Here is a 16893-nt window from a genome sequence, read left to right on the forward strand (position 1 = left end):
TTCATGCAGGCAAAAGAGCCTCTTTGTGTGCAAAATGGGGAAATATGCATCTCCGTGTCTATTTGAGCAAACAAATACCTACTTGCATAGGGGTAAAGCTTGTGGAATCAGGTTGGGAGGTGGCTACTTAGAAACTGTGTCCCTTACATTTTGGGAAACTATTACCCCATATCCCTGTGGACTAGCTAGGATTGGTTGCATAGATCTCTCTATTCGGTCAGGGAAGTTATTTAGATTATCTGGCAGTTTCCGTGGCACTGCTCGAAAGTTACAAAATGAAGCACATGTCATACAACTGTTAAATCTTCATGAAAAAGTCTGTGCATAAGAAATGAAAAAGCAAGCCTATTAATTAGAACAATAAATATTTTGTGCAAAGATAATACAGAGACAGAATCAGGACTTCCTGGCATAAGTTGTGCTTTATTTCTCAAATGCAAAAAACATCAATTCAACAAACAGTGGGAGATCCCAACCTCTTAAATAATAATAATAAAAAACACCAAAGCAATGAGATGGTCCCTCTTCAGTGTCAAGAATGCTATTGTCTATAAATATAGCGCGTGTGTATATATGGATACAATCTATAGCATCGCTGTCTCACTGTAACATCTGTGTCTCAAGGCACTGCAGTGAGTTCAGTGCACTGGCTTATTGTGCCAGGGCTTTTATCTTCGAGCCAGTGATTGTCTTATATTGAAGATCATCCACAATAAATCTCTTGCTGACACAGATTGGCTGTGTCTACATAGGCACCCCTTTCTGGAAAAGGGATGCTAATATAGACTTCGGAAGTGCAAATTCCGCAGGGGATTTAAATATCCCCCGCGGCATTTACATTTACATGGCTGCCGCTTTTTTCCGGCTTGGGGATAAGCCAGAGAAAAGCGCCAGTCTAGACGCGATTCTCTGGAAAATAAGCCCTTTTCCGGAGGATTTCTTATTCCTACTTGAAAGTCCAGAAATTGTCCGGAAAAGGGCTTATTTTCCGGAGAATCATGTCTAGACTGGCGCTTTTCTCCGGCTTATCCCCAAGCCGGAAAAAAGCGGCAGCCATGTAAATGCAAATGCCGCGGGGGATATTTAAATATCCCCCACGGAATTTGCAATTCCGAAGTCTACATTAGCATCCCTTTTCCGGAAAGGGGTGCCAATGTAGACACAGCCATGTTTATTTCCTGACAGTGACACTCCCTGCAGGTGGTTTGTTTCAGGAGATGCTGGAGTGCTCCACCCTTTGGTACTGAGCATGTGCAAAATTTCCTCCTCTTCCAAATCTTCTTCCGAATGTGTTTCCTTTCCACAACCTGCCAGACAATGACCAAAGTCAACCAGGAGCAGCTACTGTTGTCAGTGTTTTAGTGTTTACTTTTCTTCTTCGCAGTGGAGACAGAATCCTTCCTTGGCATGGTCCTAAAAGACATGCTTTAGCTCAACCAGAGTTAGGGGCTTGATGTAGGAATCGCTGGGTGAAAAAGCTATGGCCTGTATTACACTGGAGGACTGGAGTGGCCCTAGATGAGCTGCCGACAACTGGCACCCAAGGCGAAACGCGCGATCTGCGCCCTCGCCTCCAAAGCCCTCAACAGCCGTTTATCTTGGCGTATTAGGCAACTGCTTAGTTTGCCTGTACTGACAGGCCGCCACTGCTGGGGGACAGACTAGATGGTCCCTCCTGGCCTTAAATCCACAACTCTCCTAATTTATAAGGAAGGTATAAATAGTAAATTAATGTCCTTCCTCTGCATCTCTTGCAATGCCTTTCAATCCTGATCTGTGATGCCCTCTAGTGCAACCCTGGGCTTCACACATAGTTGGTTGTCTACACTAAGGCTGTGTCTAGACTACATGCCTCTGTCGGCAGAGGCATGTAGATTAGACACATAGGCAAAGGCAAATGAAGCCGCGATTTAAATGATCGCCGCTTCATTTACATTTACATGGCTGCCGCGCTGAGCCGACAAACAGCTGATCAGCTGTTTGTCCGCTCAGCGCGCTAGTCTGGACGCTCCCTTGCCGACATCAAAGCCCTTTGTCGGCAGCCCCGTTATTCCTCGTGGGATGAGGTTTACCGGGGCTGCCGACAAAGGGCTTTGATGTCGGCAAGGGAGCGTCCAGACTAGCGCGCGAGCCGACAAACAGATGATCAGCTGTTTGTCGGCTCAGCGCGGCAGCCATGTAAATGTAAATGAAGCCACGATCATTTAAATCGCGGCTTCATTTGCCTTTGCCAAAACAACAAATCTACATGGCTCCGTCGACAGAGCCATGTAGTCTAGACGTACCCTAAATGGTGCCGTTGATCTACTTCATCTGTGCAAATAGCGCAGCTGAAGTCGACATTCTCACTGTGGCATCTTGTGTGTGGTAAGACGGGGGCTACTCTCCCATTGACGCTGGCTACTCTTCTCATCTTAGTGGAGTACTGGCATCAACCGGAGTGCACTTGGGGGTCAATTTATTGCACCTAAGCAGACAAAATAAATTGATGGTTGGCAGACCGATGGCTGCAGCTTCGATCCACTGCGTAGTGCAGAGAAGGCCTAAAAGTGAAGCAACCTCTGCAATTCCATCCCCATTTCCTCCCAAGTCTATTAATGCACCTCACCCCTGACTGGTCACACCCTGCTACAGTAATTGTGTCTGAGAATAAGTAGGGGAAATCGTCCATCCTAGACTCAGTCTGAGTGCTGAGTCAAGTACAAATAATGAAACTGCACAAATCCATTTTCCTCTCTACTACTGAGGCCATGTAGATTGTTAGGATTTTGACATTTTGCTGGTCAGCCATAAGTCTATGGACTTGTTTATACAGGAATATTCAGGAAAGCTAACCCAAGCTAATTAGAGGTGTGATTTGTATTGGGTTGGTTAAATTGCATTAAACATTGGTGTGGATGATCCCATTCAGAATTGAGGCCTAGTCTATACTACAGAGTTATGTTGATGTAAGATGTCTTCCATCAACTTGACTATGGAATTGTCTACTCCACACCAGAATTTAGCCCCTGCCGATGTAAATGCCCCACTACCCTGACTTAACAACTCTACCTCCATGAGAGACATAGAGTTAACGTTGATTTAGTTAGGTTGATGGAGTGTCAGTGTAGATACTGTGTTGTTTACATCGACTGTTATTGGCTTTTGGAAACCATCCCACAATGCCCCACACTAACAGTTAAATTGGCACAAGCATTCCTGGCGAGGACGTGCATTGCTAATGCAAGGAACGCAGTGTGGACATGCAAAAGTGATTTAATTACTAAGGTGACTGTATGCTGACGTAACTTAAGTTGACATAGTTTTGTAGTGTAGACGTGTCCATAGTAACACAGAATAGTTATTTTTTGGATGAATAACTGGAGGCCTGATCCTTTATGTATTTTACAGAGATCCCCAACTAACATCATAGGATGGGGCCCTTTGACCTGGGGAAAGAGCCTGCACCGTAGCACACATACCGTTTCCGTGAGAACTGCTGGTCTATCTCCTCTAGGGATTGTCCTTTAGTTTCCGGAACAAAAAGATAAATAAATATAACAGCTGTCACTCCCACTAATCCATAGAGAAGAAACATCCATGACAAGCCAATGGCATCTAAACAGAAACAGGTTCAAAAGAGTGAAGGGTTAACAAAAATCAGCACCATTTTCATTGCATATCCTTTGGAATTTGAAGCAAGTGGGTATCTTGACCAAACATCACTTGTGTTATGTGGGGCCATTGTCCTCAAAGAAGCCTATAAAATATATCCGGGGAACACACACAAGGCCTGGATTGTGAATCAGTCAATGAGAAAGACCGCTCACAACTCTAAACTACTGACATCCTAGTCTTGCCTGCCAGAGCTGGACAAAAAGCAAGAATTAATCTCAGCTCCAGAGACTGTGCAGTATCCCCATTGACCTTCTCAGTGCAGCTGAGGGAGCTAAGGGAGCAACCCCTGACAGAAAAGCCTTATGGGTGAATTTGGGAGAATGCAAGGCTGTGAGAGAACACTCAGAAAATCTGGAGTGGAGCCCCAAAGGTGGTTAGTACTAACATTTAGTATCCTTCTGGCAACTCCTGTGGCAGCTCAGGTACAAGATGTATTGGTTCTTCCTCTCCTCTGGATTTTACTGGTGATGCCAAGAAGGGGGCCCTAATGCATGGGCAACTAATGGTCTCCATATCATTTGGCCAGCTTGTGCCCTGGAGAGGTATTCCAGTTTTTCCTCAAGTGCCAATACAATATGGCAGATAGCAGTCACCAATTCTAAACTCTTATTCAACTGGCATAGAGTTGAGTGCCAGGGTCTGTCTCTGACAGTGGGAGAGATCATTGTATCTCATTGGACAACCTCCACCTGCCATGAAACTCCCAGACAATAGGGTGTTGTCCTGCCACAGTCTCCCTGCTTTAATGGGTGGTTGGAGCTAAGACTTTTATAACTTGAGAAGTCAACTGTAACCAATGACCAGGCAAACCAAGTAAAAGAAATCAAACATCCTTAAAGAGAGCACATTGGAACATTCACACCATGACAACTGGATTATCTGAGGACCTTCAACAGATCAACAATACACGTAAAAATGCCAAGACTGATGATGAAATGAAATGTCTCACTGTGGATATCGTATCCCTCCAAGAAACATGGCTAATGTCAAAAGAATACACATTTTTCTAGGAGAGCAAAAGTGCAGGAGAGAGGATGGTGTGGGATTTATCATCAAGAACTCACTTCTGGGGATGAGTGAGCCATCTTCAAACAGATCCGAGAGAATTTTGGCACTATGCTTGTTCACATTTGAGGGCCCAGTCAATCCTGTTTGCAGGACTGGCAGCATGTGAAGTGCCCCCTCCCCCCTCGGGCTCACAGCATTCAGTTTAGAGCAGTAAACATGGCTCCTGCTGCTCCCCTGAGCATGTACAGGAGTTGGAAGGCAGGGACCCTGACTAAGGATCCTGCTGGGCTGTTGGCTGGAAGCCTGGTAAGGTCTCCGGCACCCCAGCCCCTCCCTCCCACCAACCCTTTGCCCCCCTTCTGCCCTCCTACCCTACCTAACCCAAACCTTCAGCACCCCTTCTCCAGCTCCCATACACCTCCCCAGATACTGGATCTACTCCTACACCCCTCCTCAGGTCACAGCCCTCTCTCAGACCTTGCACTCCAATCCACTATCTCTGGTCATAGCCCAAATCCCTGCATCCCCTCCTGCACTCCTGCCCCAGGTCACAACCCCTTCCCAGGCCCTGTACCCCCTCCTCACTCAAGTCTGTTGCCCCAGGGCACGATCCCCTCCTTCACCCAAACTCCCTCCCAGATCCCACATCCCAATCCCTTCCCCCAGCTCCCTTCTGCATTCAATCTCCATCCCAGACCTCCACACTTCCTCCATTAATATAATGGAAGAGTGTGGCCCTCGACCACTTATCAAATACTTGGAGTGCCCCCCCCCAATCAAAAATTATTGCCCACCTCTGTGTTAATGGCTTGAGGTAAGAAAGAAAAAGATTCTTTTAACAGAATTTTTGGAGTGTTGCAGATATCTAAAACTCTGATCTTTATTATTATTTTTTTTAAATCCTGTGTTACTAATTAATACATGGTAAAATGTATTGCATTAAAACCAGATCTTTGCTATCTGGTAGAATTCTGGCTCTTATGAGTCAGAATCAGCAAGTACTGGTATGATGCTAGCTGTTTTGTAGGATGAAACCTTATTTGCAAGATCTTTGAAACATGCATCTGTCTGTTAGAAAAGATGATGATACATGTACTCCAAGGTCTCATAGGTGTAGCCGTGTTAGTCTGCAACTAAAAAAACAACAATGGTCCTGTATCACCTTAGTCTAACAAAAATATATAAATAGTATCATGAGCTTTGGTGGGCACAACCCACTTCTTCAGCCAAGGGTAAACATTTTCTTTTTATTTGATTTCATATTAATCATAAGCATTGCTCGTTGTTAATTATCCCTTGTTTTAATATATTTTCTTCCACACCTATGGACTGTTTAAAATATATATTTATATCTATGGTTTTTGTTTATACTGATGGGTGCACATCCACACACTACCTCAATATTGGTGTTGCACATGTAGCCCAAGGTCCAGTGTGTTTCAGCAGCAGCCCTGGGAACTACAAGTTGTGGACTACAAACTGCGGCATGTTGGGAGAATTTCTTGGTTCCTGTCAGGATGTGCCCTCTACCCCCAGCAGGGTCTCAGCAAGGACTGTGCTAGAAGCAGCACACAGGCTGCATGCTGAGAGAAGGGGCTGCTGAACTGTTTTCCTGTTCTATGTTTTTTACAGAATAAAGCCTGTTCCTGGTGATTTGTCGGAGTGGGTCTGGTCTGAGGTGCACTCACACATGCACAACGCAGAGCACACCAAGCAGCCTCAGGCCCAGCCCTCCCCCCACAGTGGTGTAAGAAGTCACAAGCTTCCCCTATGCTGAATAACCTCCCACTGGGCTAGCCAACAGGAGGGGTTACACACATAAGAAATTTCAACCCACCCAAGGATGGAAAATCTTCAAGGGAACAATGGTGCCTTCCCCTAGTAGATCTATGCTCTGCAGTACAGGAGGGGCTTAGCTCTAGCCTTGATTACAGAGTTACACACAAAAGGTGCATCAACTCTGCACCATAACAATGCAAGCATCTACACAGTAATTCCGTTATTTCAAAATAATATCAAAATAACCAGTGGCTTATTCCAACTTCTGTAAACCTCATTCCACAAGGAATAACTCCTTTTCCAAAATAGCTATTTCAAAATAGATGCAGTGTGGACGCTCCACTGCTGCTGTTTCGAAATAGCTCCTCACCAGGGCCATTCTAAGGAATTTCTCCCTAGCGCTTCCTGGGGCTCTAAATCAGGATAGTGCATCCACATTAGGGGAGCTTGCCTCGGACTAATTTTGAGACTTCCCTGTAATGTGGACGTTCTATTTCAAAATAAGCTATTTCGGAATATATCTTTTGGAATAGCTTGTTCCGAAATAAGTGTGCAGTGTAGATGTACCAGAGTGAGTTCTTCACACATTCACACATAGATTGTGCCCACTGTAGTACCTGACTCCTACTAGCCTGAAATGATGCCCAATCCCCACACAGCATACTGTGGCCACGTTGGCAGCCTGGCTGACTTTAGTAACCCAACAGTAGAGAACCAAAGGGTGGTTGGACTGCATCGGGAAAGGGAAACAGGAAATGAGGACTATACCTACCAATAAGATCAAGGAACGAGAGGCTGATCAGTAAATTAGCAGCCCAGTTAAAGCTGTTGCAGAAGGAAAAGGCCCTTCCTCTTATTCCAGCAGGATAGATCTCACTGAGGACCAACCACGTTACTGCAGAGAGGGAAAGACAACAGCATCTATAGGCAATGTTAGTGTGAAATGGCATGGCAAAGTTTTATGGCAAGATTTTACGAGGTGAATACTGGCTTATCTCTGCTCCCATTGAAGTCAATGTTAAAGTTTCCACCAACTTCAATTGGAGTAGGGTTAGGCCAAGGCCGAGAGCTTTTTCAAATCCCACCATTGCTATTTTGTAGAGGAACAAAATACAAATACAGAGACACAATACATGCCCAGGCCCAGGGCGAGGGATCCAGGAGGAACCTTCAGAAAAGCTCCTACAAACATGAAACAATAGTTGGGACATAAACAGGCTCAATTCTAAACAGCAGGATAAAGGCAGGACTCAGAAGATAGCTACATTTTGTTTAAAATCAGAGATACCCCCTTAGAGAGATGAGACTGGACACACAATGAGGGGGTGTCTCAGGCATGGGGAGTCCATTTTCAGAAAGATGAGCAGAGATGACTTGATGGGACATATATAGCTCAGTTTTGGAACATCACACCTAACATTTACTCAGTTGTGCATCTAGTTGACAGGGATTTTACGCAGCTGTTTCTATTACACACAATTAATTATAAAATAATAATGATGGTACAAGGCCACTAAACAGTGCTTTTCAGCCATGGAGCTAAGTGTTTACACATGGGGACAAGTAGTATTAGCTCAGATTTGCAGATGGGGAAACAAAGGCACAGACTTCTAACCCAAGATTGTACAGAAAGTATGTGGCAAAACTGGGAATAGAACTCAGTTCTCCTAAGCACTAAGGAATTACACTGCGGCTGTGTCTACATTGGCGCCCCTTTCCGGAAAAGGGATGCTAATGAGACACTTCAGAATTGCAAATGCCGCAGGGATTTAAATTTTCCCCGCGGCATTTGCATGAACATGGCTGCCGCTTTTTTCCGGCTCGGGGCTTTGCCGGAAAAAAGCGCCAGTCTAGACAGGGATCTTTTGGAAAATAAAGCCTTTTCCAGAAGATCCCTTATTCCTGATTTTAAGAGGAATAAGGGATCTTCCGGAAAAGGCTTTATTTTCCGAAAGATCCCTGTCTAGACTGGCGCTTTTTTCCGGCAAAGCTCCGAGCCGGAAAAAAGCGGCAGCCATGTTCATGCAAATGCCGCGGGGGATATTTAAATCCCTGCGGCATCTGCAATTCCGAAGTGTCTCATTAGCATCCCTTTTCCGGAAAAGGGTGCCAATGTAGACACAGCCTGCCTGTCACAGAGTGCAGGACATGTCATTACATAACCTAGGTGTGTCCCAGAAATAATTCAGTAGTTTGTGGAATCATAAGTGATGGCACAACAAAACTTATAGGGGATGTTGTGAAGCTTATGAGACCTACTGTGGATTTACTGTCTTTTCCTTAAATCTTTTTAAACTCTGTTAAATGTGGTTTCCTTTCCTCTCTCAAAAAACTTCAGTGTTAGGCTATGTCTACACTACAGAGTTTTTTCGGAAAAGTGGTAGTTTTTCTGAAAAAACTTTACTTATGTCCACCCTGCAATCACGTTCTTTTGAAAAAAAAATCAAAAGAACAGAGGGGTTTTTCTGACATTGGTAAACCTCTTTCTATGAGGAAGAAGCCTTTTTCCAAAAGAGCTCTTTTGGGAAAATGCGTGTGTGGACAGGGAAGAGGGAGTTCTTTCTGAAGACGAGGAAAGAGGAAAAAGCACAGGTGCCTTGGCGGCCACTCCATCTATAGTAATCACAGCTTAAATGCGAGATAGCATTCACACTGAATGGATGCTATCTTTTGAAAAAGCAGATCACTTTTTTGATGCGCTTTTATATGTGGACGCACTCTTTCATAAGAAGTTTTTTCGGAAGATCTTTTCCAGAAAAGCTTCTTCCAAAAGAATCCTGCAGTTTAGACATAGCGTTACTGAAAACAGAATAAATAAATGGTAGCATGCTAGCATTCACAACCAGCCCCATACAAATCTGTGTGCTCAAGCAAGGAATTCAGTCAAGGAGCAGATGTTAGTGTGGTACTTTCAAGGGGTAACTACAAATAACAGTAAATAAAAAGCAAAATGGCTCAATTTTAAATTATTCAAAATTTAGGCAAATATAAATATTAGGCAAAATTTAGGCTGTCAATGCCTAAAATAAAAGGCAGCTGGAATGAGGATAACTTGGGTGTGGGATATATAAGCTTTCAACTGTGGATCCCCTATATCAAATATGGTCCAGGCATGTTATGACTGAGGGTTTCTACACTACAGTTTTGTTCTTCCTTCGACTTCCTGCTGTGTAGACAGCACCTAAAGCCCAGTTAAGCTACTTCGACTTAAGCTATGCAATTGATGTAGCTGAAGTTGCATAGCTGAATTCGACTGTAGCCCTGTTGTGTAGACACACCCCCAGAGACTAAAAATTGTTCTGTGAGGCACTGATGTATACTGACCTTGTGGACTGTGAATAGTAACTACTAAAAACACCATTAAATTCCAGATGTAGCTTCAAGCCAGTGCTTCTGTCTCTTATTCTGTGTGGTGAGATTTCCAAATATATTTTAATGTCTAGAGGTGGAAGAGGGGAAGGCTGTATTAGCCTGGGACTCAGGAGATATGGGGGGGAGGGTCTACTCCCAGCTCTGCCACTGACTTTATGCATGACCTTGGGTAAATCACTTCGTCCCTTTGTGCCTCTGTTCCCCGTCTGTAAAATGGGATTAATAAGTCATCACTGCTTCTCATGGGTGTTGTGAAGATCAGCTCAATATTTGTTAGGTGCCCAGTTTCTACAGTGACAAGAACCACAGAATATCTATAAATAAAATAACTCATGGCAGAAGCAATGCGTATGGGACTCTTACACTGGTGCTGTACCAGACCTGCCTGCAGGGCTGGAGTGGTGTGAAATCGTTCAGGTGTGGGATATTTTTTCAATTGCAGAGCCGCCAGCTGCCTTGTAGAGCAGGTTCAAGCAAATGTTTCCACGGTACTATGAAGCTCAGTCAGTTTTATTCAGGCCCACTAACAGGGGGGGGGGGGGGGGGGGGGGGGAGGAAGGGGACAACTGCTGCGAGTCCCACCAATACAAAAGTGCTGCTGCCTCCACCACTGTGGCAGAAGTGGAGGCCAGAGCCCTGGGCCCTTTAAATCGCTGCAGGAGTGTCACATGGCGTGTGCCGAGTGGCTCTGAGGGCTGCCTAGGAGAGGCGCAATGCTCTCTGGGTGGCACTGAGGGCTGCCAAGCCCCAGCACCGCCTCAGGCCCCACTCCTTCTGGGAGTGCAGAGCAGGGTCCTCCCTTGCCTTGCCCCAGGGCCCAGTGAGGCTGTCAGCCCCGCAGATTTTATGAGTTATGGCAAACGCGGTATTTGAAACTCCATACTTACTTGGTCCAAATCCAATTGAGAACGCGCTCACAAAGGCCATCATGCTCAGCAGCGTAATCCAATTTAACACCATATGTTTCCCATCGGGAGTGCCACTGAAAGGAGAGCTTGTGCTCTGCTCTGTCTCTTCATCGGACTGACTTGGCAGGTTCATTTTCTGAGTGTGGGAAGACTCTGTAATGCTCGCTCTGTTTCTAACGCTGGCAAGGACAGCAAGGCCCTCTGGTCTTGCAAGAGCAAAACCGGGACTCACTTGACTTTCGCCAGCAGCTGAAGTCTGTGGGATGGACCATGCAGCAGGCCGGGAGGATGCTGACTGCACGGGATGCTGTGTTACGGTGTATGAGGCATTGGACTCCGTGGCAGCCATACAGTCTCTCGCCTTATCCAGTGGAACAGTCCAGCTGGTGAGGCCAATAGCCGTGACGGAGACAGACATCACCACACACCCAGCAATCAGTAACACCCTTCTGCCGGCCTTATCTGCGAAAACCATTGCCACTAACGTTGCAATCACCTTCATCGCCCCAAGCCCCACAGAAGCCAGGACGGCAGAGGAATCATTCTGAAATCCCACCGATCGGAAGATTTTGGAAGCATAGCACAGGACGTTAGGTTGCCCTGTGAACTGCTGAAAGAGCACCAAGCCCAGGCCAACGAGAGTCCTGCTTCTCATGTTGTCTCTAGACCTGAAAAGGTCAAGAAACGAATAATGCTTCTCCTGCCGTGGCTCTGGCTTTGCTTCCTCTCCATCTTCATTGCTCTGCTGTTGAATGAGGCCCTTGTGAGAGTCATAGTCCCATTTGTTTAATATAACAGGTTTCGTTGGGAGGAGCAGGATACTGAGAAACTGTAGGACAGTCGGTGCAAGAGCCAATCCAAACATGTATCTCCACCCCTCGGTCATGTCTGAGAAGATGTAGTTCAGTGCATATGACAGTAAGATGCCCACGGTGATGCCAGCTTCATAGAGAGACACCAGCAGCCCTCGCTGATGAGCAGCCACCATTTCGGAGACATAGATGCAGCAAGCCATGGACGACACAGAGATTGCAAGCCCTACAATCATCCGTCCTAATACCAGCCAAATAAGTGACCTGGCCAATGTTAGAACAAGGCTGCCACACAACAAAATTAGGTTGCTGACTAGTATTGCCCTCCTCCTTCCGTGACGGTCAATGAGGATCCCACCAACCAGAGAGGCAAGGAGAGCCCCAATGAGCAGAGAACTCACAAGGATTTCCTGTTCAAAGCAGCTGAGGTGGAACTCCATCTGCAATTGCAGTAGGGCACCAGAGATAATCCCCAGTTCGTATCCAAACATCAACCCACCCAGGAGAGAGACCGTTGCAGGCAATAAGAGGACCAGCAATGCACGACCTGGAAAGCAAGTAAGCAACAGTCGGATTTCAAGGATTCATTCTGCAGCCTGGCTTTATCTAGTTACAAAAAATGGAAAGAGCTGTTCTGATGAAAGGAGGTCCAGGATGTGCACCTAAGTTACTCAAACAAGTACAACTGTTGGATGTACAACTGTTAATTATGTTTATAAATAACCAAGCATCTCTCTAGGTACGTGTTTATGGAATTACAATGAGTGTGCATTTTGTCATCACAACTGGGCAGGCAGTTTAGTTGTGGAAAAGGGGTGCACATATTTGTGCTCACAGTCCTGAAAACGTGGGCCTGTGTAAACACAGTTCAGACTTAGATGTAACTGGAAGTCAGCAATTTATAAGAAGCCAGAGTCATTCCCCTTAGACTGTCCAAACTATTCTGTTTGTTCAACAACTTCCCAGCCAGGAGACGTAGCTTTCTCCTTTCTGTATTTTTCTGTGGTTTGTGTTACCATTATGATACTCTAGTCCTCAGTTTGCTGCAACTTAGAAGCATCTTTGTGGCTTCTTTTCACCACCTAGGAATTTCACAAATAAATCATCAGAGGAGAAAGTCACTGTTTCTATGTGCTGAATACTGATACCCCTGCCTGTTAACTTTCACACCAGAGCCAGAAATGACCACTTCTTGAGCCATCCTGTGACCCCTTGGGCATCATTGCTGCTCTTTACCGCATCCTCTAACTTCTTGCCTAATCCTTCCTTAATTCTCTGCAATGGTCAGACCTCCCTGGGAAAAATGTATTCCCTCCCCCTAAAGTCCAGCAATAACTCTGACTTCCTCAGAAGATCTTTGTTCCTTGTCCTACCACGATCTTTTTAATACAAGGGACAGCTGATATTTTAGACCCAATCTTCCCCATTCCAGGATCTGACATTACTGTATTTGACTTTTTAGTGTGGTAAATTATTTCCATTACAAATTCTAGATCAGGATACTGAGGCTCTAGACAGTGTTACGCTAACACAACTGATTGCCTTTTTTTTTACAGCTTTCCGCACCATTATTTCACTTGTTTTCCCTTGTATTTCTCTTTAATATAAATTCTTCCAACTGGGCTTATATCCGTTTCATTTGTGTGGGTAAATGTACAGCAGCAAGTGAAACCAATAAAAGACAATATCAGAGAGTTCTTACACAACAGTTGCACCTGTTTAATCAGATTTAAATTCAGCTGATGCAACTTCTATGTCTAGACAAGCCTTGAATTTAATATCAGAATAGATCAGATACACAAAGAATACTATATGGTTTGGACTAGACTGGTGGAGGGCAGTTAGGAGTAGAGTATTTAGCCATACCTTATAATCCCAAGGTCCATGTCACGGAAATCTCAGGTCTCAGCCTCATTGTTTAAGTCTAATATGCGAGGCAGGCCTTGTATATAGCTTATTAGAGTAAAATTAGGACAGGAGTATTCTCCAGTGGTAACAGAAATTAGAATCCTTTCATTCCACTTCTGATTGTATCTCTGATGTGACACATGACCTTTTCTGTGCCTCAGTTTTTTCATTTTTGTACATTAGGGATAATAATATAGAGCTACCTGCCTGGATGATGTGTTTGTGGGACTTAATTAGTATTTAGAGTCACTGGAAAAGGAAAAAAAATATTGTGGGAGAACCCAACAAGTGGAAAATTACTGATGATGAACTGGGAAGTGGTGTTAAAAGGTATTGGCTTATGATAGAGAATTACTTCTGCTGGCCATCTTGGGCTCTGCATATTTCTTTGTGCCATTTTTCTGTGTGAGGGACTGTCACTTTATCTGTGTTTGTGCAGCACCCACCACAATGAGGCCTCCAACTTGAATGGTGTATTTGAGCAACACCAATCATAATAAAACAGATAATATGCATTGCTCCAAGTGACCTATTTTTCCTGAATGTTGAGATACAGTCTAGTGCAGAAGCTTGTTCTGTAATATGCAGTTTCCCGGGATGTGACATTGATGCCATGTTACTGGTTTTGCTAAAATACATTTATTTTAAATAGACTATTGAAAAAAATTATGGAAACACCCACTGGGATATAGAAAAGTTTCCTCAAATAGAACTCTATGAGATGTTTTACAGTCTGTGCTTTACAGGAAGTATCTATATTCAGCTTCTAATTACAGTATGTAGAAAAGGTTATTTCTCAGTAGAGTCTATATTTATATTTGTATTTATTCTGTAGCATTTTGTGTCCCATTTGCATTAATTTTGTCACTCATGATACATGCTAAAAACCACCCACCATGCAGTTACCTACACTATTTTAATTACTTCTTGTACATGTGTAACAGATAATTAAAAACAATATTTGCTCAATAAGAACAGAAGATCTTACAGAAAATGGACTTCCTATTACCTTAGTGAGCACTAATGGTTTATGACCTTTGATTAAAATCCAGCTTTGCTCTCCAGTCAATTCCAATGCTGTCATGGGGGCTCAGTCCCTGCACTTGGCTTTCACATTTATGTTCTCTTGAATCTTAACTTAATGTCACAAGGGGGAAAAGTTTGCTGGGTCTCTTAGTCACCGACACCTCTCTTTCAAGTGTGCACTCATCAGTTCTACAACAGCAGTTGGCAGTACAGATCAGGATTCAGGTAAACTGACTTTAGCACTACTAAACGTTATTTGCATAAGACCAGTGCCAACACTCAATCAATGGAACTTCCTTCTAACAAAAAGTTTAAGACCTGCTCCTAAAACTCAGTTGTTCTGTTCCTGCACTCAGCCTAGGAACTGGGGTTTAGGGCAAAGTTGACTTGAAGCCATCTTTTGTGCTCCTTGTAGTCTAAGGGCAAGCAGTGGCTTCTGGCAAAAATCAGAGTATCTAAGCAACTTTAACTGATGCTCTTACTGGAAAGCCCCCCTATGGGTGTGCTAGGTGTGAGATGCCAGAGTGCCCCAGATACTGGCAATGGTTCATACACGGGGGGCTGGCGGAGTGCCATACTAGCATTAAGATACTGGGGCACAGCTGCCTTTCAGCCCCTAGGGGGTACAGAAACCCCAGAACAGCCATGAGCATGCCTGATGACAGAGTTCTGGCCTACAGATCCTTCAAGGAAGGGCTCTGAAACTTGGCCCAGGATCTAACACAACATATGTCTTCTATATTCAAAAGGGGCTAGTGATTTTGGATGCCTCAATTTTTGGGTGTCCCTAGGTACAGCCTGATTTTCAAAAAGGGCCGAGCCCCCACCCCCAAGCCCTTTTAAAGTGTGTGGATTTGGCACCCAAAACTGGCAGAGCTCCAAATCACTGGCCTCTGTTGAAAATGGAGACCTGTGTGCCTAGTGAGGAAAGGTGTGTGTGTGCAAGGAGAGTGAATCCAGGTGAGCCAGTGGAGGATGAGTGACAGTGGTTCCCGGCTACTCCACGCCAGCGAGAGGAGAGGACTCCGGGGAGCAACGCTGCAGCTCAGGCAGTATTGGAAGAGCACAAGAATCGGTGCTGGAAACACCACCAAGTGGTGGCAGCCGCAGCAGAGTCCAGGGACCGACCCCTCCGCTGGGGAAGTGACCGGAGAAGCTGCCCTCACTGCCCCTATTGCTGATTAGTTGGCGGAATCCGGCCTCTGTGACTCAACCCAGCCTCCACGGCACCAAAACTCCGGGGGTGGGGGGCAAATCACCCGCAGGTCCATCCCTCCGCCCCCACAGCGGTCGCTTCCCCTTGGATAAATCCTGCGAGGCAGCATCATTCCTTAAGCCACTTCCCTCCCCGGGGCGGGCGGTGAAACCCGGGCTGGGAGGGGGAGGTCCCTGGGGCTGGGAGCGAAGCGGCAGCGCAGCGGGCTCACCCCCCGGGCGAGGGTCAAAGCAAGCCCCAGGCCGGCCCTGCATTCCGCCCCGAGCCAGCAGCAAGCCCCAGCGCAGCCCCGCCCTGCCCGCAGCCGCCGGGAGGCAGGGCACTTACCCATGGCGATGCCACAGGCCGGGAGTTCGGCTCAAGTTTGTTCCAGACAGCCCGGGACGATCCGGCAGGGAGCGTCCAGTCAGGTCCCTCGGGGCGGGGGGAGGGAGCGAGGATCCGCCCCGCGGCGGCCCGGAGCCGGGAGGCTCCAAACCAGACCAGTGGAGCGGGGCTCCCGGACCGCGGCTCCACATCCAGGACAGCCGCGAAAGCCCCGAACTCTCCTCGCCCAGGCGCGGGCCTGGCGGCGGAGCCCCCGCTGTGTCCGGGCGCCCGAGCTCCGAGAGTCGCCGCTCCAGAAACTTTCCCTTCCCGGGCAACCCCCCCTAACGCCCGGCCGCGCCTGGGAGGGAAGGGGGGGTGCTGCACAGCGCCACGTTGCTCCAGCCCTGCCCACTGCAGCTGGGCTGGCAGAGCCTGGGGGCTGTAGCCCCGCTCCCCCTGCTGGGGACAGCGGCCTCTCCCAAGGCTGGGGGCTGTGCGGAGCTCGGAGCGAGCAGCCGCAGCCAGCGCTCCCAAGAGCTCGCTCTGTACCACCCCCATTCCCCGGGACCGGGACATTCCCTGCTTCTTCCCTGTGGCTGGGAATTTTGTCGGCCCCTCTTTGCGATGAAAGTTTTTTTTTCTCAAAGTGAGTCCCAAGGTTAAATCTCATGCATGTGGAAAGCCCTGCAAATCCGTGGATATCCGCCAGTATCTCTTTTTTGCGGATACAGATGCGGATGCAATTTTTGCATTCGCCTAGGGCTCTGTGCATGTGATTGCTTTTTAAAAAACGACCCTATTCAACTGGGCACAGCCTGAGCTGGCCCTCCCTTGTTCCCTAAGGATAATTGGAAGGGGGTCGTCTGGGGTGTGTGGGCCCACTGGTATCAGGCTGTGG

At 46.4% G+C, this 16893-nt stretch overlaps 1 protein-coding gene across 3 annotated transcripts; it reads right to left on the minus strand.

Annotated features, from left to right (window-relative positions):
- Positions 1-1067: 1067 nt before the first annotated feature.
- SLC2A10 (solute carrier family 2 member 10) lies at positions 1068-16492 on the minus strand. 3 transcript variants are annotated; one of them, XM_075901240.1, is made up of 5 exons: positions 16014-16490; positions 10704-12083; positions 7217-7339; positions 3462-3597; positions 1068-1307 (listed from the first exon to the last, which is right to left on the minus strand). In XM_075901240.1, the coding sequence occupies exons 1-5, from the start codon at positions 16015-16017 to the stop codon at positions 1211-1213; spliced, it is 1740 nt and encodes a 579-aa protein (XP_075757355.1). In that variant the 5' UTR covers positions 16018-16490; the 3' UTR covers positions 1068-1210. The 3 variants fall into 3 exon arrangements, with proteins under 3 accessions (XP_075757355.1, XP_075757357.1, XP_075757356.1); XM_075901242.1 differs by having other exon boundaries at positions 1108-1413; positions 16014-16491; XM_075901241.1 differs by lacking the exon at positions 1068-1307 and adding an exon at positions 2204-2467 and having other exon boundaries at positions 16014-16492.
- Positions 16493-16893: the final 401 nt, after the last annotated feature.

Source organism: Pelodiscus sinensis, chromosome 18 (assembly GCF_049634645.1).
Source record: "Pelodiscus sinensis isolate JC-2024 chromosome 18, ASM4963464v1, whole genome shotgun sequence".
NCBI classification, from domain to species: Eukaryota; Metazoa; Chordata; order Testudines; family Trionychidae; genus Pelodiscus; species Pelodiscus sinensis.